Genomic DNA, 26289 nt, shown 5'->3' on the forward strand with positions numbered 1-26289 from the left:
AGATAGAGTCCCCCTCTATCCTATAACATGACACAGATCCTCCTACTTTGAGTGTGATTTTATGTGCAAAAAGCCAGGAGGCTTGGTTTGGGAGCTAACAATCTAATTGTATACATGTTAAAAAGATTATAATCTGTGGCATTCTGGGAATCTTATGGGTTAAGAATAAGCTACCTACCAGTCAGAAGCCACAGACATGTAGACTGCCTTCCTAATCAGATCTCCAGCTATTAGCAGGCCTCCCGAACGGCCATGCGGTCCGCCAGGGTCGGTACCGCCAACCACGCCATATCCCCATGCAGAGAGAGTGTTGTGTGCCCTGCAGCACACCGCTATTCAGTACAGGCCGCCGCCATTTTTTTTGCTGGATCGCACGAGCCGCCATTTTGGCGTAGCCTCGTGTCTCCAGCATGGGGGCGGCCATGTTTGAGGTGATTCAAACACCTCGTGGAGCTTGGGGGAGGTGCCGGAAGGCGTGCAGAGGGGCGGAGCCGCCTCCTTTCTTCCTGGGCAGCCAGCCAAAAGACTTCCTGTTTGTCAAGACAGCGCTGTAACCTGTTGCAGTTAAACTCTGAGCATCAAGTGGTGAGCCTGGGGGTCTATCTCTCTCTCTCTCGATCGATAGGGATCCCTAGCAGGTAACACTAAGGGGCTTTTGTGGCGCTGGGGGTCTGAAAAAAAAAAAAAAAAAAACAAAGTTTTTTATTTTTGAATTATATCATCCAGGAAGTAACTGGAGTTATCATGGACCCTGCCACACATATTCCCCCACCTGTTTCCCTCGAGGGGGCCACGGGACCCGCCGGTGCACAGAGTATAGAGTCATTTACAGCAATTTTGGAGTCTTTGGTGGCTCGGGTGGAGGCAGCCTGTCAGGGACGGGGGTCAAGGAAGCGACCCCCGCCTACCCCTATACCATCTGACACCTCTGACTCAGATTCAGAGATGGTCACGGCAGTTGCAGGTCCCTCTGCAAGGGCTGTTATCCCAGGTAAAGCCCCCTCAGACAGTGAGGAGGACGCTTCTTCTCCTGCTATAATTCAGGAAGAAGCATTGGTGGACGCACTAGTTGTGGCAGTGCAGGAAACCTTAAAACTTGAGGCTTTACCGGCAGAGGCAACTGAAACAGAGATTCCCTTTGGTACTAATAAGCCCATCAAGACGATGAAGGCTTTTCCTGTACCTAAATGTTTCGGTAATCAGATTAAAGGAGAATGGGAGCATTCTAAACGTACCTTTACTATTTCCAAGCGTATTGCTAGACGCTATCCGTTTGAGGAATCCATCATTAAGAAATGGACGGTACCACCAGTCGTGGATCCGCCTATTTCCAGGCTGAATAAAGCCACGGTTATTCTAGTAGAGGACACTTCGTCCTTTAAGGATCCGGTGGATCGAAAGATGGAAGCAGAGTCCCGCACCATCTTCTCTCTGATAGGGTCAGCATTTAGACCAGTAATTGTTATTGGTCTAGTTTCCCAGACACTTACGGAATGGGCGAAAATGGTACGCCAAGATCTTAGGGGAAAAGATATTCCCCAGGAGACATCTGATTTGATGGAACAGATTATACAAGGGCTACGGTTTATCTGTGACGCAGCCTTGGACACTACTCCCCTATTAGGGCATGCATCTATGTCATCGGTCATCCTCAGACGTGTGCTGTGGTTAAAATGCTGGTCAGCTGACCTAGGTTCCAAAAAGACCTTGACTAATCTCCCTTTTCAGGGGAATCGTCTATTTGGGGCCAACCTAGATGAAATCATTAAGGATGCCACTGGGGGCAAGAGCACTTTTTTGCCACAGGCTGCTAAAGCTAAGGGACCTCGCAACAAGCGAGGACCTTTCTTTACCGCCCATAAAGGGCGCCCGGCTGGTACTAGCGGGAAAGGCAAGACTCCTCCAGGAGGGTTCAAGAAGGGCTGGTCGGACAAGCAAAGGACCAACCCAGCCAAACCCGAAGCAAAGGAGTACACAGCCTGAAGGTGCGCCCCCACCCGGTTTCAGGGTGGGGGGACGTTTTCACCGGTATTCAGGACATTAGATCGAGCATCAACCACTACTACCGGTGCGATTCTTCCCTTCCAACATTTAAGTACTACAGGAAGCGGTAGTTACCGTTCCCTGAATAGATCTTTTCCTTTACCTTTTCCTAAGATTAGTCCCGATACCTCACAGGAATCGGATCTGGTTGACCAGATAGGCCAAGCAGCCTCTAGTCGGGTGACTTCGGTCCCTGAGGTTCAACCAGAAAAGATCACCCTTCCTGATAACAATCAGGTATCTGATAAATGTGTGGGAACAGAAAACGACCAGACTTTCTCGGATGGTCGGGGCCAGATACCTCTAGGGACGCCTGGTTCAGATCCTATCAGCGCCAGTGGTCCTAGAAATTCTAGGCTGGCCTCCTCAAGCCGGCCTGGCCGACTTGGACATGTTAGTCGCAGACGTTCCGTGGGAACTTCGTCTCAGGGAGTGTCTGTGGTCTCAAGGACCAATTTACCTTCGTGCTTTACAGTCGCTGGTTTTAATGGCCTGGCCATTGAGACCCAAGTACTGAAGGACAGAGGTTTGTCTACTTCAGTCATTCCTACCCTTATTAAAGCAAGGAAAGCGACTTCCAGCAAAGTCTATTATCACACATGGAAGACTTATATTGCGTGGTGCGAATCTTTAGGATTTCCTCCACGTACCTATTCGGTGACTCGAATATTGGCCTTTTTGCAACAGGGGGTTGAGCAGAAGCTAGCCTTGAGCACCATCAAGGGTCAAGTTTCAGCATTAGCAATCTTCTTTCAGAAGCCTTTAGCTACCAAATCCTTGGTGCGGAATTTCATCCAGGGGGTGCGGCACCTGGCTCCTCCAGTCCGCGCGCCCTTACCGCCCTGGGATCTTAATTTGGTTTTGTCGGTTCTACAGAAACCTCCCTTTGAAAACATCAGGGAGATTCCCTTGCTTACTCTATCCCAGAAGGTGGCCTTCTTGGTGGCTATTACTTCTGCTCGCAGGGTGTCAGAACTGGCTGCATTATCATGCCAGTCACCATACCTAGTGATTCATAGGGATAAGGTAGTACTTCATCCTAAGCCATCTTTTCTTCCTAAGGTGGTTTCAGATTTTCATCTGAATGAAGATATTGTACTACCTTCCTTGTGTCCTCAGCCCAAGCATCATCGGGAACATGCTTTGCATTCCTTAGATGTGGTTCGGGCAATCAGGGTATACCTGAAAGCTACGGAATCATTCCGTAAGACGGATTCACTTTTTGTGATCACGGATGGCCCCAGAAAGGGTTTGCCTGCATCTGCCGCGACCATTGCCAAATGGATTAGACAAACGGTGGTACAGGCTTATTCTATTAAGGGTCAGAGTCCTCCGTTCCCTGTTAGGGCGCACTCCACTCGAGCGCTCAGTACTTCCTGGGCCTTTCGCCATCAGGCGTCAGTGGTCCAGGTATGTAAGGCGCCCACCTGGTCGTCAGTACATACCTTTACAAAATTCTATAAAATTGATGTGACGGCATCGGCGGATGCCTCATTTGGCCGCAAGGTTTTGCAGGCCGCAATTTGAGGAGACCGGTGGTCTACCTCGAGGGTTTTTTTCTGTTTGAAAAAAAAAAAAAAAAAAATTTTTTCTCTTTTTTTGTTGAGTCTCATCATTGAGGATGAGCATTGTAAACTTCTAGTTGGCACCGGTTGGGCCTTCTAGATTGGGATTTGATTTCATTTTCCCACCCCTCAGTTGTGATACTGCTCTGGGACGTCCCGAAGGTGGTGTATCACCGAGGACTACGTCTGTCAATGAGCGCTAGAGAAAAATGGATTTTTGTAAAATCTTACCGTAAAATCCTTTTCTCTTAGCTCATTGACAGACGTAGTCCCCGCCCCTCTGTTTTTTGAGTTGGGTTGGAGACTGCTTTTTCACATAACTGATTTGCTGAGGCAGAGAGAGAGAGGATATACCCTCTGGGACTGCCCCTAGGGTGTGGCCAGAGCTTTTTAATTTCCTGTCTAGTCCTGCTCCTGTGGAGGCAACATAACCCGAAGGTGGTGTATCACTGAGGACTACGTCTGTCAATGAGCTAAGAGAAAAGGATTTTACGGTAAGATTTTACAAAAATCCATTTTTGCGAGTTCCCCTGGTGCAACATGGACCCGGTGGAACACAATTCCCCACCTGACCCTCTCTCGGAGGCCGCAGGGCCCTCCGGATCCCAGCCATCCATAGATGCACTAAAGGCGGTCCTGGGATCTTTTGTGTCCCGAGTGGAGGTGGCCTTTTAGGGGTGAAGTACAAAAAAATGCCCCCCCTGCCTCAACTGATGGGTCCGATTCTGAATCTGATTCAGCCACCGCAGACGGGGGTCTCCCTACCGGGTCTCCTGCATCGCGCCCTGTCACTGATAGTGAGGATGACACTTCTCCCTCCGCCACCGAGCAAGAAAAGGCGCTGGTGGACGCGCTGGTTGTTTCCGTGCCTGAGACCCTAAGAATGGAGGACGTAGCTTTGACTGCGACTGTGGCGCAGGTTACATTTGGCACTCACAAGCCATCCAGAGCGGCAAAGGTTTTCTCCTTTCCTGCGTATTTTGACAACATGGTCAAAAAAAGAGTAGGGCCGCCCAAAGCGTCCTTCTGGGGTGCCTAAGCGGATTGCTGGACGCTACCCCTTTGAGGAGTCCCTCATATAGAAGTGGACTGTGCCAACTTCAGTCTCCAGACTGAATAAAGCTACCATGATCCCAGTGGAGGATTCCCCGTCTTTTAAGAATCCGGTGGATAGGAAGGCGGAGTCTGTGGCCCGCAATATGTACTCCCTGGTGGGGTCTGCACTAAGACCGGTTTTTACTGTTGCCCTTGTGTCACAAACCTTGACTGAATGGGCTAAGTTACTACGCCGTGACCTGGAGGAGCAGCATCTTCCCCCTGCCTTTGCGGAGCTGGCAGACCAGTGGATTCAGGGGCTGCAATGCCTTGCTGGATGTGGCTCCACTATTAGCGTGTCTGTCGGTGTCGGCAGTGGTCGTTCGGCATATACTTTGGCTAAAATACTGGTCTGCGGATCAGACCTCCAAGAAGGCCTTGTCTGATCTACTTCAAGGTGATCGCCTGTTTGGGGCTACCCTTGATGACATTATCAAAGGTCTTACAGGGGGTAAGAGTACCTTTCTCCCTCAGGCTAACAAGGGTAAGGACCCTCGTCGTAGACGGGGTCGCTCCTTTTCAGCACACAAAAAGTTTTTTCATCCCTCAGGGTCAAGTGATAAGGGATAAAAGGCCTTAAAGCCTCCTCGGGTGGCTTCAAGCAACCCTGGTCTGGTAAATGGAAATCGGTTTTCTCCAAACCTGCGGATAAGACCCCATCGACATGAAGGTGCGCCCTCACCTGTATCTGGGGTGGGGGGGGGATGTCTTTGCCTGTTCCCGGACCTGTGCTATTCCGGATACAAGACAAGAGGGTACACAAGGTCATACGGTCTGGTTACAAGTTCGAGTTTCGATCCGTCCCTCCGGTAAGGTCCTTCCCTTCCAATGTGCGACTGTCCCCGGATCGCTTACAGGCTCTCTTTGGGGCAGTGTTACAACAAGGAATAATAGTTATGGTTCATTATTCGGAACCCTTTTTTACTCAAACCTCTTTACGGTCCCCAAGAAAGAAGGCAAGGTTCGTCCAATTCTGGACCTAAAAGCACTGAGTTGCTTCGTGCGAGTTCAAAAATTCAAAAATACTCCTGTATGGGGCAGTATAACCCTACTGATATGAAGAACAGAGACTGCGTCCGTCAATGAACCTCAGAGAAAAGGATTTTACGGTAAGACAAAAATCGAATTTTTTCCATTTTATTTATTGGGAATGTTATATAACAGAATGTGAAAAATACTGTTCATTTATTTTCAGAATTGTCGCTCTTTGTTTATAGCGCAATAAATAAAAATCTCAGAGGTGATCAAATACCACCAAAAGAAAGTTCTATTTGTGGGGAAAAAGGACATCAATTATATTTGGGTACAGCGATGCACAAACGCGCAATTGTCAGTTAAAGTAACGCAATGCCACATAGCAAAAAATGGCCTGGTCATTAACCACTTGCCGACTGCCTAACGCAGATCTAAGTCGGCAGTCAGCCCCTCACAGGCAAAGCGACGTAGGTCTAGGGAGCGAGCGCGCGCCCCCGCACCCCCCCGCGCGTGTGACCAGCGGACCCGATGTCCGCCGGTCACTCTGCGATCGGCGGGGGAGAGGGAGAAAGTCAGGCGGCTTGTGTAAACAAGCCACCTGTCATTCTCCCCGGTGTATGAAGGATGATCATACGGTTCTATGTAGAACCGTCGATCACTCTTCATACATCTGAAGCCACAGCCAATCACAGTAGAAAGCACGCCCCCTAGGGACACACACAGCCCCTCCCTCTCAAAGTTAACCCCTTCACTACCAGTGTATTTTTACAGTAACAGTGCATATGTATAGCACTGATTACTGTAGAAATGTCACTGGTAACCCCAAAAATGTCAGTCAAGGGTCCGATCTGTCCGCCGCAATGTCGCAGTACCGCAAAAAAAATCGCAGATCGCCGCCATTACGCGTTAAAAAAAAAAAAAACAACAAAAATGACAAAAATCTTTCCCTTTGTTAGTAAACCAATCAAAATACGCTTTTTGCGATTTTTTTTTTTTTACCAAACATAGGTAGCATAAAACAAATTGGCCGAAAATGTTAAAAATTTTGATTTTTACATTTTTTTGGGGGGGAATTTCATATAAAAAAATTTGAAAAATATTGCTATTTTTGCAAAATTGACGCTCTTTTTCTGTTTATAGCGAGTGATCAAAAAATCGCACAGGTGATCAAATACCACCAAAAGAAAGCTCTGTTTGTGGGAAAAAAAGGACGCCAAATTTGTTTAGGTACGGCGTTGCACGACCGCGCAATTGTCCGTTAAAGTCACACAGTGCCGAATCGCAAAATACCCCCTGGTCAGGAAGGGGGTAAAATCTTCCGGGGCTTAAGTGGTTAAGGGGGTAAAACCTTTTGGTCCAGAAGTGGTTAGAAAGCCAGGGATCTGCTGGAGAGCACTAAACCAGGGATCTGCTGAAGGAAGGGTACTAATGAGCTGGGAATCTGCTGAACAATGGTACTAATGAGCTGGGGATCTGCTGAACAATTTTACTAATGAGCTGGGGATCTGCTGAAGAGGGATACTGAAGAGCTAGGGATCTGCCGAACAGGGGTACTAATGAGCTGGGGATTCTGCCAAACGGGGGTACTAATGAGCTGGAGGTTCTGCCGAACAGGGGTACTAATGAGCTGGTTGTTCTGCGGAACAGGGGTACTAATGAGCAGGACAAACTAGCAATGGCACATGTGTTGTGCAGAATGCGATCACTAAAGCTGGAGGTGGGCAGGGACCAGAGAGAGAGGAGGATCAGCAGAGCTGGGGGTTACCACTGAGTGGTGGATCAGCAGAGCCTGGCAGTTACTACTGAGTGGAGGATCAGCAGAGCTAGGGTTTACTACTGAGCAGGGGATCTGCTGAACGAGGGTACTAATGAGCTGGGGATCTGCTGAAGGAGGGTACGAATGAGCTGGGGATCTGCTGAAGGAGGGTACGAATGAGCTGGGGATCTGCTGAAGGAGGGTAGGAATGAGCTGGGGATCTGCTGAAGGAGGGTAGGAATGAGCTGGGGATCTGCTGAAGGAGGGTAGGAATGAGCTGGGGATCTGATGAAGGAGGGTATGATAGAGCTGGGGATCTGATGAAGGAGGGTACGATAGAGCTGGGGATCTGATGAAAGAGGGTACGATAGAGCTGGGGATCTGATGAAAGAGGGTACGATAGAGCTGGGGATCTGCTGAAGGAGGGTACGATAGAGCTGGGGATCTGCTTAAGGAGGGTACGATAGAGCTGGGGACCTGCTGAAGGAGGGTACGATAGAGCTGGGGATCTGCTGAAGGAGGGTACGATAGAGCTGGGGACCTGCTGAAGGAGGGTATGATAGAGCTGGGGATCTGATGAAGGAGGGTACGATAGAGCTGGGGATCTGATGAAGGAGGGTACGATAGAGCTGGGGATCTGATGAAGGAGGGTAGGAATGAGCTGGGGATCTGCTGAAGGAGGGTAGGAATGAGCTGGGGATCTGCTGAAGGAGGGTAGGAATGAGCTGGGGATCTGCTGAAGGAGGGTAGGAATGAGCTGGGGATCTGCTGAAGGAGGGTAGGAATGAGCTGGGGATCTGCTGAAGGAGGGTACGATAGAGCTGGGGATCTGATGAAGGAGGGTACGATAGAGCTGGGGATCTGATGAAGGAGGGTACGATAGAGCTGGGGATCTGCTGAAGGAGGGTACGATAGAGCTGGGAATCTGCTGAAGGAGGGTACGATAGAGCTGGGGATCTGCTGAAGGAGGGTACGATAGAGCTGGGGATCTGCTGAAGGAGGGTACGATAGAGCTGGGGATCTGCTGAAGGAGGGTACGATAGAGCTGGAGACCTGCTGAAGGAGGGTACGATAGAGCTGGGAATCTACTGAAGGAGGGTACGATAGAGCTGGGGATTTGCTGAAGGAGGGTACGATAGAGCTGGGGATCTGCTGAAGGAGGATACGATAGAGCTGGGGATCTGCTGAAGGAGGGTACGATAGAGCTGGGGATCTGCTGAAGGAGGGTACGATAGAGCTGGGGATCTGCTGAAGGAGGGTACGATAGAGCTGGGGATCTGCTGAAGGAGGGTACGATAGAGCTGGGAATCTGCTGAAGGAGGTTACGATAGAGCTGGGGATCTGCTGAAGGAGGGTACGATAGAGCTGGGGACCTGCTGAAGGAGGGTACGATAGAGCTGGGGATCTGCTGAAGGAGGGTACGATAGAGCTGGGAATCTGCTGAAGGAGGGTACGATAGAGCTGGGGATCTGCTGAAGGAGGGTACGATAGAGCTGGGGATCTGCTGAAGGAGGGTACGATAGAGCTGGAGACCTGCTGAAGGAGGGTATGATAGAGCTGGGGATCTACTGAAGGAGGGTACGATAGAGCTGGGGATTTGCTGAAGGAGGGTACGATAGAGCTGGGGATCTGCTGAAGGAGGATACGATAGAGCTGGGGATCTGCTGAAGGAGGGTACGATAGAGCTGGGGATCTGCTGAAGGAGGGTACGATAGAGCTGGGGATCTGCTGAAGGAGGGTACGATAGAGCTGGGGATCTGCTGAAGGAGGGTACGATAGAGCTGGGAATCTGCTGAAGGAGGTTATGATAGAGCTGGGGATCTGCTGAAGGAGGGTACGATAGAGCTGGGGACCTGCTGAAGGAGGGTACGATAGAGCTGGGGATCTGCTGAAGGAGGGTACGATAGAGCTGGGGATCTGCTGAAGGAGGGTACGATAGAGCTGGGGATCTGCTGAAGGAGGGTACGATAGAGCTGGGGATCTGCTGAAGGAGGGTACGATAGAGCTGGAGACCTGCTGAAGGAGGGTATGATAGAGCTGGGGATCTACTGAAGGAGGGTACGATAGAGCTGGGGATTTGCTGAAGGAGGGTACGATAGAGCTGGGGATCTGCTGAAGGAGGATACGATAGAGCTGGGGATCTGCTGAAGGAGGGTACGATAGAGCTGGGGATCTGCTGAAGGAGGGTACGATAGAGCTGGGGATCTGCTGAAGGAGGGTACGATAGAGCTGGGGATCTGCTGAAGGAGGGTACGATAGAGCTGGGAATCTGCTGAAGGAGGTTACGATAGAGCTGGGGATCTGCTGAAGGAGGGTACGATAGAGCTGGGGACCTGCTGAAGGAGGGTACGATAGAGCTGGGGATCTGCTGAAGGAGGGTATGATAGAGCTGGGGATCTGCTGAAGGAGGGTATGAAGAATGACACCCTGAGAGGCAGTAGACTGGTCCTCACTGGGCGCTGTATAATGGAGGAATCTCCCCTCATGTCTCTAGGCGTTACACAATCAGATGCAGACGTCTGTGCAGGAGATCAGCAACCTGATAGAACCGCTGGTGGCAGCGGCCCGGGCCGACTCATCACAGCTCGGACACAAGGTAAGACCGGCACCATGACCACCCAACACCACCGGGAGAACCTCCCACAAGGTGGTTTACCATTCATCTGTTCTCCTCACAGGTCTCCCAGATGGCCCAATACTTCGAGCCTCTGACCAACGCCACCATCGGAGCCGCCTCCAAGGCCATCAACCACCAGCAGCAGATGAATCTCCTGGACCAGACCAAGACCCTGGCAGAGTCGGCTCTGCAGATGCTTTATACTGCCAAGGAGGCCGGAGGAAACGCCAAGGTGAGCCCTGAGAAAATCTCTGTATGGGGGGGGGGGGGGGTGAGCCCTGAGAAAATCTCTGTATGGGGGGGGGGGGGTGTGAGCCCTGAGAAGATCGGGGGGGGGGGGTGAGCCCTGAGAAGATCGGGGGGGGGGGGAGCTGAGCCCTGAGAAGATCTGTGTATGGGGGGGGGGGTGAGCCCTGATAAGATCTCTGTATGGGGGGGGGGGGGGGGAGGTGAGCCCTGAGAAGATCGGGGGGGGGGGGGGAGCTGATCCCTGAGAAGATCTGTGTATGGGGGGAGGTGAGCCCTGAGAAGATCTCTGTATGGGGGGGGGAGGTGAGCCCTGAGAAGATCTGTGTATGGGGGGGGGGTGAGCCCTGAGAAGATCTCTGTATGGGGGGGGGGGAGGTGAGCCCTGAGAAGATCTGTGTATGGGGGGGGGGGGGTGAGCCCTGATAAGATCTCTGTATGGGGGGGGGGGGGGGGGAGGTGAGCCCTGAGAAGATCGGGGGGGGGGGGGGAGCTGATCCCTGAGAAGATCTGTGTATGGGGGGAGGTGAGCCCTGAGAAGATCTCTGTATGGGGGGGGGAGGTGAGCCCTGAGAAGATCTGTGTATGGGGGGGGGGGGTGAGCCCTGAGAAGATCTGTGTATGGGGGGGGGTGAGCCCTGAGAAGATCTCTGCATGGGGGGGGGGGTGAGCCCTGAGAAGATCTGTGTATGGGGGGGAGGTGAGCCCTGAGAAGATCTGTGTATGGGGGGGGGTGAGCCCTGAGAGGATCTCTGTATGGGGGGGGGGGTGAGCCCTGAGAAGATCTCTGTATGGGGGGGGGAGGTGAGCCCTGAGAAGATCTGTGTATGGGGGGGGGGTGAGCCCTGAGAGGATCTCTGTATGGGGGGGGGGGGGTGAGCCCTGAGAAGATCTCTGTATGGGGGGGGGAGGTGAGCCCTGAGAAGATCTGTGTATGGGGGGGGGGTGAGCCCTGAGAAGATCTCTGTATGGGGGGGGGGGAGGTGAGCCCTGAGAAGATCTGTGTATGGGGGGGGGCTGAGCCCTGAGAAGATCTCTGTATGGGGGGGGGGGAGGTGAGCCCTGAGAAGATCTCTGTATGGGGGGGGGGGGGGAGGTGAGCCCTGAGAAGATCTGTGTATGGGGGGGGGGGGGTGAGCCCTGAGAAGATCTGTGTATGGGGGGGGGGGGGTGAGCCCTGAGAAGATCTGTGTATGGGGGGGGGGGAGGTGAGCCCTGAGAAGATCGGGGGGGGGGAGCTGATCCCTGAGAAGATCTGTGTATGGGGGGGGTGAGCCCTGAGAAGATCTGTGTATTCGGGGGGGGTGAGCCCTGAGAAGATCTGTGTATGGGGGGGGTGAGCCCTGAGAAGATCTGTGTATGGGGGGGGGGGGTGAGCCCTGAGAAGATCTCTGTATGGGGGGAGGAGGTGAGCCCTGAGAAGATCTGTGTATTCGGGGGGGGTGAGCCCTGAGAAGATCTGTGTATGGGGGGGGGTGAGCCCTGAGAAGATCTGTGTATTTGGGGGGGCAGGATACAGAAACTACTACACCACACTACAGCAGAACACCAACGGTGGAGACGGTAAGGAGCAGTCCTAATGGTGGCTCCAGACGGAGGGCAGATTATAGCTGATGGTGCCGGGCAGATGAAGAGGGGATCACTGAACTCTAATGAATGGGGGAATCTAGAGGGATCTCATGTGATAGGTCAGAATAGTAGTGGGTGGATCACAAAGCTCTGTGAATAGAGAAATCTCCATGTCTGTCATAGGGTGCCGGACACACCCAGGAAGCGTTGGATGAAGCGGCTCAGATGATGCATGAAGCTGTGGATGATCTGACCGGAACACTGAATGAAGCTGCCAGTGCAGCCGGAGCTGTAGGAGGAATGGTGGACTCCATCACTCAGGCCATCAACAAGGTGACCTCCATCTTCTTCTACTTCACCGACCTCCATCTCCTCCCCGACCTCCATCTCCTCCCCGACCTCCATCTCCTCCTTTCCTCCCCGACCTCCATCTCCTCCCGACCTCCATCTCCTCCTTTCCTCCCCGACCTCCATCTCCTCCCCGACCTCCATCTCCTCCCCGACCTCCATCTCCTCCCCGACCTCCATCTCCTCCCCGACCTCCATCTCCTCCCCGACCTCCATCTCCTCCTTTCCTCCCCGACCTCCATCTCCTCCTTTCCTCCCCGACCTCCATCTCCTCCTTCCTCCCCGACCTCCATCTCCTCCTTTCCTCCCCGACCTCCATCTCCTCCTTCCTCCCTTACCCCCATCTCCTCCTTCCTCCCCGACCTCCATCTCCTCCTTCCTCCCTGACCTCCATCTCCTCCTTCCTCCCTTACCCCCATCTCCTCCTTCCTCCCCGACCTCCATCTCCTCCTTCCTCCCTTACCTCCATCTCCTCCTTTCCTCCCCGACCTCCATCTCCTCCCCGACCTCCATCTCCTCCCCGACCTCCATCTCCTCCCCGACCTCCATCTCCTCCCCGACCTCCATCTCCTCCCCGACCTCCATCTCCTCCCCGACCTCCATCTCCTCCCCGACCTCCATCTCCTCCCCGACCTCCATCTCCTCCTTCCTCCCTGACCTCCATCTCCTCCTTCTTCCCTTACCCCCATCTCCTTTGTCCTGGCAGCTGGATGAGCAACACATTGGTGAGCCTGAGGGATCATTTGTGGACTATCAGACAACCATGGTGAAGACAGCCAAGGCTATAGCAGTGACTGTGCAGGAGATGGTAAGTGAAGGAACATGGTAGGCGGTGACACCGTGTCATGTGCTTAATCTGGATGAGCAGATGTTTCCTATACAATGTAATGGACACCAAGCCACCATACCTCACCTCATAGCAATGACAGGAGATGTGTGTAAGATCCTCTTTTTTTCAGGTCACCAAATCCACCACCAACCCTGATGAACTGGGCACATTGGCCAACCAGCTTACCAACGACTACAGTCAACTGGCTTACGAAGCCAAACCAGCTGCTATGACTGCCGAGAACGAAGAGGTGAGAACATTGTCTTCAGCCAGTTGGGTCTCTTCCCAAATCCGCACCTCTCAGCAAAGCAACTCTCTGTTTACCTACCTGTCCACAGCTCAGGAGGGTCCTCCTCCCTGTCCACAGCTCAGGAGGGTCCTCCTCCCTGTCCACAGCTCAGGAGGGTCCTCCTCCCTGTCCACAGCTCAGGAGGGTCCTCCTCCCTGTCCACGGCTCAGGAGGTCCTCCTCCCTGTCCACAGCTCAGGAGGGTCCTCCTCCCTGTCCACGGCTCAGGAGGTCCTCCTCCCTGTCCACAGCTCAGGAGGGTCCTCCTCCCTGTCCACAGCTCAGGAGGGTCCTCCTCCCTGTCCACGGCTCAGGAGGTCCTCCTCCCTGTCCACGGCTCAGGAGGTCCTCCTCCCTGTCCACGGCTCAGGAGGTCCTCCTCCCTGTCCACAGCTCAGGAGGGTCCTCCTCCCTGTCCACAGCTCAGGAGGTCCTCCTCCCTGTCCACAGCTCAGGAGGGTCCTCCTCCCTGTCCACGGCTCAGGAGGGTCCTCCTCCCTGTCCACGGCTCAGGAGGTCCTCCTCCCTGTCCACGGCTCAGGAGGTCCTCCTCCCTGTCCACGGCTCAGGAGGTCCTCCTCCCTGTCCACGGCTCAGGAGGTCCTCCTCCCTGTGCACGGCTCAGGAGGTCCTCCTCCCTGTGCACGGCTCAGGAGGTCCTCCTCCCTGTGCACGGCTCAGGAGGTCCTCCTCCCTGTGCACGGCTCAGGAGGTCCTCCTCCCTGTGCACGGCTCAGGAGGTCCTCCTCCCTGTCCACGGCTCAGGAGGTCCTCCTCCCTGTCCACGGCTCAGGAGGTCCTCCTCCCTGTCCACGGCTCAGGAGGTCCTCCTCCCTGTCCACGGCTCAGGAGGTCCTCCTCTCTGTCCACGGCTCAGGAGGGTCCTCCTCCCTGTCCACGGCTCAGGAGGGTCCTCCTCCCTGTCCACGGCTCAGGAGGGTCCTCCTCCCTGTCCACGGCTCAGGAGGGTCCTCCTCCCTGTCCACGGCTCAGGAGGTCCTCCTCCCTGCCCACAGCTCAGGAGGTCCTCCTCCCTGCCCACAGCTCAGGAGGTCCTCCTCCCTGCCCACAGCTCAGGAGGTCCTCCTCCCTGCCCACAGCTCAGGAGGTCCTCCTCCCTGCCCACAGCCCAGGAGGTCCTCCTCCCTGTCCACGGCTCAGGAGGTCCTCCTCCCTGCCCACGGCTCAGGAGGTCCTTCTCCCTGCCCACGGCTCAGGAGGTCCTCCTCCCTGCCCACGGCTCAGGAGGTCCTCCTCCCTGCGCAACTCTTCTTGATAAACTAATTGACATGGCTGTTAGTCTTTTCTGCTTGGCTTAGCTCTGCAGATCACCTGATCACTCTTCATATCTCCTCTCAGATTGGATCTCACATCAAGCAGCGGGTGCAGGAACTGGGCCATGGCTGCTCTCTGCTGGTCACCAAAGCCGGAGCTCTGCAGTGCTGCCCGACGGACAGTTATACCAAGAAAGAGCTGATCGATTGTGCACGGCGAGTGTCTGAGAAGGTGAGGAGGGCTCTCTTCCTTGGATCTGCAAAGGGTGGTCTTCTTGCACAGTCTGTCTAACTTTCTGCTCTTAGGTGTCACATGTCCTGGCCGCTCTCCAAGCTGGAAACCGCGGCACTCAGGCTTGTATCACTGCCGCCAGCGCCGTCTCCGGGATCATCGCTGACCTGGACACAACCATCATGTTTGCCACGGCCGGCACACTGAACCGAGAGAACGCCGAAACCTTCGCAGATCATCGGTGAGGCCAGCATGAGAATATATATCGTGTTCTATAGTGTCATCTATATGTAGCTTATGGTTCACACATCCCTCGCATTACCCAGGAAGATCTCCATACCATTTATTGATCTCTCAGATCAGGGGAGGAGCTATCAGTTATAGTTGATCTTCTAAGCTGTGCTTCCTCTATAGCAGGGATGAACTCGATTTCCCCATTTTGGTTGCCCTCAAAGGGCCAGTTGTATCTGTAAGACTATATAAATGTATCTACTGTAAGTCTGAAAAGGAGGGTTGCGCACACCACAAGAATCTTTGCTGGCGACTGTTCAGAGAGAACATGGTTGTGCCATGGTGTTCTGTCTGAAGTATCCAATAAAGTTTCTTGTGGAAGATACCAGCGGAGTGCGACCCTCCTTTTCAGCCTTCGCAGTATTCTCATAATACTTCTAAGCCAATGTCCAGAGCACCCTATCTCCTCTTTACATCAAATGTCAAGAGCCCCCTCACCAATCCTCCACCCTCCCTTACACCACAGTGCACCCCCTTACCGTGTTCTGCTGCCGGGAAGAAGCTGGGGGTGGAGCTGCAGAAGAGGTGTGAGGGCCACATGAAATTGCCTGGAGGGCTGCATTCGGCCCCTAGGCCTTGTGTTTGACACATGTGCTCTAGAGGTTGCTTAGGGGTTCCTTGAGCTGTAGCTGATTGACCTTCCATCTTCCCACTGACCACCAATGTAAGGGTCATTCCTGGCACCTGGAAATTACGTTAGGGGATCCTCTGGGGTAAGGGGTTGGGAAGGGCAGAGTTGTAGAGACATGCCTGGTAAGGAGTTGGATGTCTCACCTTCTGGTTTTTGTTCCTCCAGGGAAGGGATCCTGAAGACAGCGAAGGCTCTGGTGGAGGACACAAAGGTTCTGGTACAGAATGCCACCTCCAGTCAGGAGAAGCTGGCTCAGGCCGCCCAGTCTTCTGTCACCACCATCACACGACTGGCAGAGAACGTTAAGCTGGGGGCAGCCAGTCTTGGCTCAGAAGACCCCGAGACTCAGGTATGACTCGGGACTCTCTCTGACCTTCCAGGAACCTGTTGGGCTCAGAAGTCAGTGTGATTGAATGTAATAAGAACTGCTCCACATGTGGTGTGACGCTCTACCCTTCCAAGGTTTCTTGTCAGATTGGTGACAGCTGATACTTGACACCCCCCCCCCCCCCCTCTGATTTTAACCTCTTTGTTGGTCTCTCTACTCAGGTGGTCCTCATTAATGCTGTTAAAGATGTGGCCAAGGCATTGGGTGACCTCATCAGTGCCACCAAGGCAGCCGCCGGAAAGTCCAGTGATGACCCGTCTGTGTACCAGCTGAAGAACTCAGCCAAGGTGGGATATCAAGGGGGATGGGACAAGGGGTACTGAGGGTTTTGGGGGTGGGTGAAGGGATATTGAGGGTTATGGGGGATGAGAGGAGGTTTTTGCCTGCAGCCAATGCCCTCATCACAAATACTGTGCTTCCAGGTTATGGTGACCAATGTGACGTCTCTCCTGAAAACTGTCAAAGCCGTGGAAGATGAAGCCACCAAGGGAACCCGGGCGCTGGAGGCCACCATAGAGCACATACGGCAGGAGCTAGCGGTGAGTTTAGCTGGGACAGCCATGTGGCTGTAGGTTGGGGAGGGGGGGTATTTGGGACAGCCATGTGGCTGTATGTCGGGGGGAATATATGTGGGATGGCCATGTGGCTGTAGGTTGGGGGGGAATGTATTTGGGACGGCCATGTGGCTGTAGGTTGGAGGAATGTATTTGGGACGGCCATGTGGCTGTAGGTTGGAGGAATGTATTTGGGACGGCCATGTGGCTGTAGGTCAGGAGGAATGTATTTGGGACGGCCATGTGGCTGTAGGTCAGGAGGAATGTATTTGGGATGGCCATGTGGCTGTAGGTTGGAGGAATGTAATTGGGATGGCCATGTGGCTGTAGGTTGGAGGAATGTAATTGGGATGGCCATGTGGCTGTAGGTTGGAGGAATGTATTTGGGATGGCCATGTGGCTGTAGGTCAGGAGGAATGTATTTGGGACGGCCATGTGGCTGTATGTCGGGGGGAATGTATGTGGGATGGCCATGTGGCTGTAGGTTCGGGGGGAATGTATTTGGGACGGCCACGTGGCTGTAGGTTGGAGGAATGTATGTGGGATGGCCATGTGGCTGTAGGTCAGGAGGAATGTATTTGGGACGGCCATGTGGCTGTAGGTTGGGAATGTATTTGGGACGGCCATGTGGCTGTAGGTTGGGGAGGAATGTATTTGGGACGTCCATGTGGCTGTAGGTCAGGAGGAATGTATTTGGGACGGCCATGTGGCTGTAGGTCAGGAGGAATGTATTTGGGACGGCCATGTGGCTGTAGGTCAGGAGGAATGTATTTGGGATGGCCATGTGGCTGTAGGTCAGGAGGAATGTATTTGGGACGGCCATGTGGCTGTAGGTCAGGAGGAATGTATTTGGGACGGCCATCTGGCTGTAGGTCAGGAGGAATGTATTTGGGACGGCCATGTGGCTGTAGGTCAGGAGGAATGTATTTGGGACGGCCATGTGGCTGTAGGTCAGGAGGAATGTATTTGGGACGGCCATGTGGCTGTAGGTCAGGAGGAATGTATTTGGGACGGCCATGTGGCTTTAGGTCAGGAGGAATGTATTTGGGACAGCCATGTGGCTGTAGGTCAGGAGGAATGTATTTGGGACAGCCATGTGGCTGTAGGTCAGGAGGAATGTATTTGGGATGGCCATGTGGCTGTAGGTCAGGAGGAATGTATTTGGGATGGCCATGTGGCTGTAGGTTGGAGGAATGTAATTGGGATGGCCATGTGGCTGTAGGTTGGAGGAATGTTTTTGGGACGGCCATGTGGCTGTAGGTTGGAGGAATGTATTTGGGATGTCCATGTGGCTGTAGGTTGGGGGGGAATGTATTTGGGACGGCCATGTGGCTGTAGGTCAGGAGGAATGTATTTGGGACGGCCATGTGGCTGTATGTCGGGGGGAATGTATGTGGGATGGCCATGTGGCTGTAGGTTCGGGGGGAATGTATTTGGGACGGCCACGTGGCTGTAGGTTGGAGGAATGTATGTGGGATGGCCATGTGGCTGTAGGTCAGGAGGAATGTATTTGGGACGGCCATGTGGCTGTAGGTCAGGAGGAATGTATTTGGGACAGCCATGTGGCTGTAGGTTGGAGGAATGTATTTGGGACGGCCATGTGGCTGTAGGTCAGGAGGAATGTATTTGGGATGGCCATGTGGCTGTAGGTTGGGGGGGAATGTATTTGGGACGGCCATGTGGCTGTAGGTTGGGGAGGAATGTATTTGGGATGTCCATGTGGCTGTAGGTCAGGAGGAATGTATTTGGGACGGCCATGTGGCTGTAGGTCAGGAGGAATGTATTTGGGACGGCCATGTGGCTGTAGGTCAGGAGGAATGTATTTGGGACGGCCATGTGGCTATGGGGCGGGGGGAATGTATTTGGGACGGCCATGTGGCTGTAGGTCAGGAGGAATGTATTTGGGACGGCCATGTGGCTGTAGGTCAGGAGGAATGTATTTGGGACGGCCATGTGGCTGTAGGTCAGGAGGAATGTATTTGGGACAGCCATGTGGCTGTAGGTTGGAGGAATGTATTTGGGACGGCCATGTGGCTGTAGGTTGGGGGAATGTATTTGGGATGGCCATGTGGCTGTAGGTAAGGAGGAATTTATTTGGGACGGCCATGTGGCTGTAGGTCAGGAGGAATGTATTTGGGATGGCCATGTGGCTGTAGGTCAGGAGGAATGTATTTGGGACGGCCATGTGGCTGTAGGTTGGGGGGGAATGTATTTGGGACGGCCATGTGGCTGTAGGTCAGGAGGAATGTATTTGGGACGGCCATGTGGCTGTAGGTTGGGAAGTTATTTGGGATGGCCATGTGGCTGTAGGTCAGGAGGAATGTATTTGGGACGGCCATGTGGCTGTAGGTCAGGAGGAATGTATTTGGGACGGCCATGTGGCTGTAGGTTGGGGGGGAATGTATTTGGGACGGCCATGTGGCTGTAGGTCAGGAGGAATGTATTTGGGACGGCCATGTGGCTGTAGGTTGGGAAGTTATTTGGGATGGCCATGTGGCTGTAGGTCAGGAGGAATGTATTTGGGATGGCCATGTGGCTGTAGGTCAGGAGGAATGTATTTGGGATGGCCATGTGGCTGTAGGTCAGGAGGAATGTATTTGGGACGGCCATGTGGCTGTAGGTCAGGAGGAATGTATTTGGGATGGCCATGTGGCTGTAGGTCAGGAGGAATGTATTTGGGATGGCCATGTGGCTGTAGGTCAGGAGGAATGTATTTGGGACGGCCATGTGGCTGTAGGTCAGGAGGAATGTATTTGGGATGGCCATGTGGCTGTAGGTTGGGGAGGAATGTATTTGGGACGGCCATGTGGCTGTAGGTCAGGAGGAATGTATTTGGGACGGCCATGTGGCTGTAGGTCAGGAGGAATGTATTTGGGATGGCCATGTGGCTTTAGGTCAGGAGGAATGTATTTGGGATGGCCATGTGGCTTTAGGTCAGGAGGAATGTATTTGGGACAGCCATGTGGCTGTAGGTCAGGAGGAATGTATTTGGGATGGCCATGTGGCTTTAGGTCAGGAGGAATGTATTTGGGACGGCCATGTGGCTGTAGGTCAGGAGGAATGTATTTGGGATGGCCATGTGGCTTTAGGTCAGGAGGAATGTATTTGGGACAGCCATGTGGCTGTAGGTCAGGAGGAATGTATTTGGGACGGCCATGTGGCTGTAGGTTGGGGGGGAATGTATTTGGGATGGCCATGTGGCTGTAGGTCAGGAGGAATGTATTTGGGACGGCCATGTGGCTGTAGGTCAGGAGGAATGTATTTGGGATGGCCATGTGGCTGTAGGTCAGGAGGAATGTATTTGGGATGGCCATGTGGCTGTAGGTCAGGAGGAATGTATTTGGGACGGCCATGTGGCTGTAGGTCAGGAGGAATGTATTTGGGATGGCCATGTGGCTGTAGGTTGGGGAGGAATGTATTTGGGACGGCCATGTGGCTGTAGGTCAGGAGGAATGTATTTGGGACGGCCATGTGGCTGTAGGTCAGGAGGAATGTATTTGGGATGGCCATGTGGCTGTAGGTCAGGAGGAATGTATTTGGGATGGCCATGTGGCTGTAGGTTGGAGGAATGTATTTGGGATGGCCATGTGGCTGTAGGTCAGGAGGAATGTATTTGGGATGGCTATGTGGCTGTAGGTTGGAGGAATGTATTTGGGATGGCCATGTGGCTGTAGGTCAGGAGGAATGTATTTGGGATGGCCATGTGGCTGTAGGTCAGGAGGAATGTATTTGGGATGGCCATGTGGCTGTAAGTCAGGAGGAATGTATTTGGGATGGCCATGTGGCTGTAGGTTGGGAAGTTATTTGGGATGGCCATGTGGCTGTAGGTCAGGAGAAATGTATTTGGGATGGCCATGTGGCTGTAGGTCAGGAGGAATGTATTTGGGACGGCCATGTGGCTGTAGGTCAGGAGAAATGTATTTGGGATGGCCATGTGGCTGTAGGTTGGAGTAATGTATTTGGGATGGCCATGTGGCTGTAGGTCAGGAGAAATGTATTTGGGATGTCCATGTGGCTGTAGGTCAGGAGGAATGTATTTGGGACGGCCATGTGGCTGTAGGTCAGGAGGAATGTATTTGGGACGGCCATGTGGCTGTAGGTCAGGAGGAATGTATTTGGGATGGCCATGTGGCTGTAGGTCAGGAGGAATGTATTTGAGATGGCCATGTGGCTGTAGGTTGGAGGAATGTATTTGGGACGGCCATGTGGCTGTAGGTCAGGAGAAATGTATTTGGGACGGCCATGTGGCTGTAGGTTGGAGTAATGTATTTGGGACGGCCATGTGGCTGTAGGTCAGGAGGAATGTATTTGGGATGGCCATGTGGCTGTAGGTCAGGAGGAATGTATTTGGGATGGCCATGTGGCTGTAGGTCAGGAGGAATGTATTTGGGATGGCCATGTGGCTGTAGGTCAGGAGGAATGTATTTGGGATGGCCATGTGGCTGTAGGTCAGGAGGAATGTATTTGGGATGGCCATGTGGCTGTAGGTCAGGAGGAATGTATTTGGGATGGCCATGTGGCTGTAGGTCAGGAGAAATGTATTTGGGATGGCCATGTGGCTGTAGGTTGGAGTAATGTATTTGGGACGGCCATGTGGCTGTAGGTCAGGAGAAATGTATTTGGGACAGCCATGTGGCTGTAGGTCAGGAGGAATGTATTTGGGACGGCCATGTGGCTGTAGGTCAGGAGGAATGTATTTGGGATGGCCATGTTGGCTGTAGGTTTGGGGGGAATGTATTTGGGACGGCCATGTGGCTGTAGGTTGGAGGAATGTATTTGGGACGGCCATGTGGCTGTAGGTTGGAGGAATGTATTTGGGACGGCCATGTGGCTGTAGGTCAGGAGGAATGTATTTGGGACGGCCATGTGGCTGTAGGTTGGAGGAATGTATTTGGGACGGCCATGTGGCTGTAGGTCAGGAGAAATGTATTTGGGATGGCCATGTGGCTGTAGGTTGGAGTAATGTATTTGGGACGGCCATGTGGCTGTAGGTCAGGAGGAATGTATTTGGGATGGCCATGTGGCTGTAGGTCAGGAGGAATGTATTTGGGATGGCCATGTGGCTGTAGGTCAGGAGGAATGTATGTGGGATGTCCATGTGGCTGTAGGTCAGGAGGAATGTATTTGGGACGGCCATGTGGCTGTAGGTCAGGAGAAATGTATTTGGGACGGCCATGTGGCTGTAGGTCAGGAGAAATGTATTTGGGATGGCCATGTGGCTGTAGGTTGGAGTAATGTATTTGGGACGGCCATGTGGCTGTAGGTCAGGAGAAATGTATTTGGGACAGCCATGTGGCTGTAGGTCAGGAGGAATGTATTTGGGACGGCCATGTGGCTGTAGGTCAGGAGGAATGTATTTGGGACGGCCATGTGGCTGTAGGTCAGGAGGAATGTATTTGGGACGGCCATGTGGCTGTAGGTTGGAGGAATGTATTTGGGACGTCCATGTGGCTGTAGGTCAGGAGGAATGTATTTGGGATGGCCATGTTGGCTGTAGGTTTGGGGGGAATGTATTTGGGATGGCCATGTGGCTGTAGGTTGGAGGAATGTATTTGGGATGGCCATGTGGCTGTAAGTCAGGAGGAATGTATTTGGGATGGCCATGTGGCTGTAGGTCAGGAGAAATGTATTTGGGATGGCCATGTGGCTGTAGGTCAGGAGAAATGTATTTGGGATGGCCATGTGGCTGTAGGTCAGGAGAAATGTATTTGGGATGGCCATGTGGCTGTAGGTTGGAGGAATGTATTTGGGACGGCCATGTGGCTGTAGGTCAGGAGGAATGTATTTGGGATGGCCATGTGGCTGTAGGTCAGGAGGAATGTATTTGGGATGGCCATGTGGCTGTAGGTCAGGAGGAATGTATTTGGGACGGCCATGTGGCTGTAGGTCAGGAGAAATGTATTTGGGACGGCCATGTGGCTGTAGGTCAGGAGAAATGTATTTGGGACGGCCATGTGGCTGTAGGTCAGGAGAAATGTATTTGGGACGGCCATGTGGCTGTAGGTCAGGAGAAATGTATTTGGGACGGCCATGTGGCTGTAGGTTGGAGTAATGTATTTGGGACGGCCATGTGGCTGTAGGTCAGGAGGAATGTATTTGGGACGGCCATGTGGCTGTAGGTTGGAGTAATGTATTTGGGACGGCCATGTGGCTGTAGGTCAGGAGGAATGTATTTGGGACGGCCATGTGGCTGTAGGTCAGGAGGAATGTATTTGGGACGGCCATGTGGCTGTAGGTTGGGGGAATGTATTTGGGACGGCCATGTGGCTGTAGGTAAGGAGGAATGTATTTGGGACGGCCATGTGGCTGTAGGTCAGGAGGAATGTATTTGGGACGGCCATGTGGCTGTAGGTTGGGGGGGAATGTATTTGGGACGGCCATGTGGCTGTAGGTTGGGGGGGAATGTATTTGGGACGGCCATGTGGCTGTAGGTCAGGAGGAATGTATTTGGGACGGCCATGTGGCTGTAGGTAAGGAGGAATGTATTTGGGATGGCCATGTGGCTGTAGGTCAGGAGGAATGTATTTGGGACGGCCATGTGGCTGTAGGTCAGGAGGAATGTATTTGGGACGGCCATGTGGCTATGGGGCGGGGGGAATGTATTTGGGATGGCCATGTGGCTGTAGGTCAGGAGGAATGTATTTGGGACGGCCATGTGGCTGTAGGTCAGGAGGAATGTATTTGGGACGGCCATGTGGCTGTAGGTCAGGAGGAATGTGTTTGGGACGGCCATGTGGCTGCGGGGCGGGGAAAGGAATTTCAGACAGGGATACATTACGGGTCCCGGTAAATCACATTTCTCTTTTGTTCATTGACGGACACAGCTCTCCAGTATTCAGAATCATTGGGTTATATCGCCCCCTACTGAAGTAGGACACTAGGTAGAAAAAAGATTTGGCTATTCCTATGGGCAGTCCTAGGAGGTATACTCCCCCTCTCTGCTATAGGCCTTCAGTTTTTTCTGCCTAGTCAGGAGAAGGACCTTGCTCCCTGCCGTGTTCTCTGGTTCTTGCAATTTTTTTTCTTTTAAATGGCTTTTTTTTCTCCCGTGTTTTTTTTTTTTTCCCCTGAGATCTACAATCAACTGCCGGACTGGGCGACAGACTGGATAGCTAGATCCAGTGGTCCCCCAGTCTGGCCAGCGAGTTCTCCTCCTTCCCCCCCAGGCCCTTCCTCTGTTTTGTGTGGTGCCTGTGGGCCATCTTTGTACCCCCCCCCCACCTCTGAGGTAGGGCACTGGGTTGGCAGGTGGATAGGACTGGTGTGCAGCATTGTTACCCGTGGGAGGGGGCTGGTGGGCATGCCGCCGGCTTGACGGACTTCCCAGGTGAGGTGGGCGCTGACACTTTTTTTGTGGTCCTGTGCCCGGGTCCCCCCTTCCGCTGTGTATGTGGCCTCTCTCTACTACAGGTTGTAGGGTGCTCTGCTTTCGGGTGCCCCTGTAGTGATACGGGTGCGGTACCTGTGGTGGGTGAGTACCCTAATGGTGCTAGGCACTTTATGCTGGTGGGTTCCCCCTTTAACTCAGTCTCAGGAGCATGTTTCCCTACCTGAGCCCCTCTCAGGGGCAGCAGGTCCTTCAGGGTCCCAGCCTTCAATTGATGCGCTGGCGGCGGTCCTTGAGTTCTTTGTTCCCCGGGTGGAGGTGGCCTTTGGGCGGTGGGCTAACAAAAAGCTTCCCCCTACCTTCCACTGTCTCGTCAGATCCTGAATCTGGCTTTGTCACCGCAGATGTGGTCCACCCTGTGGGGTTTGTAGCCACGATCCTGATCTATCAAATAGTGAAGATGATTCTTCCACAGCTGTTACATCCGTGTGGGAGACTTTGATGATGGAGGATGCGGCTGTTGAGGGGGCCCTCCCTTTTGGCACCCACAAGCCGCCTTGCACTGAAAAAGTTTTCCCTTATCCCTCCTATTTTTACAAGTTTGGCTATAAGGATTGGGAGTGACCAAAACGTCCTTTTGTGGTTCCTAAATGCTTTGCGGTGAGGTACCCCTTTGAAGATTCACTCCTCAAGAAGTGGACTGTCTCACCAGTGGTAGACCCTCCTGTCTCCAGGTTGAACAAGGCAACCATGATTCCGGTAGAGGAATCCCCGGCCTTTAAGGATCCAGCTGACAGAAAGGCAGAGTCTCTGGCCCACAATATGTTCACTATTGCTGGTTGAAGTGGGACCAGTGTCCAAAGTTTCAGGACAATCCGATTCGGCTGAGCCGGGAAACCAGGGGTTCCCTGGTCCGGTGGCTTCGCTCTCCGTCTCTTCAACAGGGCAAATCTTTTCTCCCCGTTTATTTGGACAGTGGTCACAACAGACGGCAGTCTGTCCGGGTAGGGAGGTGTCCTGTGACTTAGTTCCGCTCAGGGTTGTTGGACGCTGGAGGAATCCAGACTGCTGATCAATGTCTTGGAACTTCAGGCAATCAGGCTATGCCTGGATCACTGGATGGATCGGCTACTGGGGCTCCCGGTATGGATCCAGTCGGACAATGCCACGGCGTGGCTTATGTCAAACGCCAGGGCGGAACAAGGTTTGTTGACGGCTCTGGAAGTAGCTGGCATTCTCCGGTGGGCATGTTGTGGAAATTAATAGGGCTTGGCTCATAGAAATTCACTTGATGCGCTGAAAAGCGCACTTGTGGATATTAATATGCGCCAAACGCCATTGATCCCTTGTACTGATGTACCGCTCTTTTGTATAAGGCTAGACCATCGCACTAGGCGACAAGAAAGGAACAGATATGCTGGGTCATATCGATGCCATCTGCCCGGGTCCCTCCGTGTGTGAGTGGTTGTGTGTGCGTGTGGTCTGTGAGAGTGTCTGTGTGTCTGAATGCGTGAGTGGGTGTGAGAGTCTATGTGTCCTTCTGTGTATGTCTGTGTGTGAGCTTCCTCTGTGTGTCCCAGAGCAGGGCTAGATTTATTAACAGCAAGTGAACAAAAGAGGGGTTACAGGGAGTGGCTTCAGGACCACCAATCACAGAACATTTATACATTCAAAAAGTACAATAGAAACGAAAAGTCTGTTTATGTAGAAACACAGCCATGTGCAGAGATGAATTGCTGGGTGCTGCCATCTTATGGACTTGGCTGCGCTCATTCACAAACATGGACTCATTGCCTCTTAGTGGATCCTATCAAATCTGGTTTCATAAAAACCATCTTGATAGTGATCATTCTATTTGTTCCAGTGAATGGGACTTTATTATATCTGCAAAAGACAATAGCAGCAGTATTTCAGCCATTATGGATCAAATATGACAGAAGTATGCCAGCCAATTATCCTGATAAAACTATAGGAATTCCACATCACAAACATATCTCCGCAGTTAATAGTTGGGGCCCCGGATGGCGGGTATATATTTGTGCGATGGTTTTCTCCTTGCGCTGCCATAAATCAGGCTACAAGTATTGTGCAATCCCATCTAATGGAAGATTTCCACTAACAGGTCTTTCCTCAATGCCAATTAAAGCAATATTCGCTGTGCATAGCGATTACCGGTAAACTGACACTGGGAGACATAATGGCAATTTAACTAAAAAAAATACATCCTAAAGAAATGTCCAAATAATAAAATTTTCACGATA

General features: G+C 52.8%; 1 protein-coding gene across 3 annotated transcripts in view; it reads left to right on the top strand.

Annotated features, from left to right (window-relative positions):
* Positions 1–26289, top strand: part of TLN1 (talin 1) — a 510560-nt gene that overhangs the window by 461449 nt on the left and 22822 nt on the right. For all 3 annotated transcript variants that reach the window (XM_082266280.1, XM_082266281.1, XM_082266279.1), the window contains 10 exons: positions 9929–10030; positions 10113–10283; positions 12050–12199; positions 12921–13022; positions 13174–13293; positions 14691–14837; positions 14912–15078; positions 15925–16108; positions 16309–16434; positions 16570–16686. In XM_082266280.1, coding sequence (XP_082122406.1) covers positions 9929–10030; positions 10113–10283; positions 12050–12199; positions 12921–13022; positions 13174–13293; positions 14691–14837; positions 14912–15078; positions 15925–16108; positions 16309–16434; positions 16570–16686 — 1386 coding nt within the window. The remainder of the gene's footprint in view (positions 1–9928; positions 10031–10112; positions 10284–12049; positions 12200–12920; positions 13023–13173; positions 13294–14690; positions 14838–14911; positions 15079–15924; positions 16109–16308; positions 16435–16569; positions 16687–26289) is intronic.

The sequence above is a fragment of the Pelophylax lessonae genome (assembly GCF_965119305.1).
Source record: "Pelophylax lessonae genome assembly, chromosome: 1".
NCBI classification, from domain to species: domain Eukaryota; kingdom Metazoa; phylum Chordata; class Amphibia; order Anura; family Ranidae; genus Pelophylax; species Pelophylax lessonae.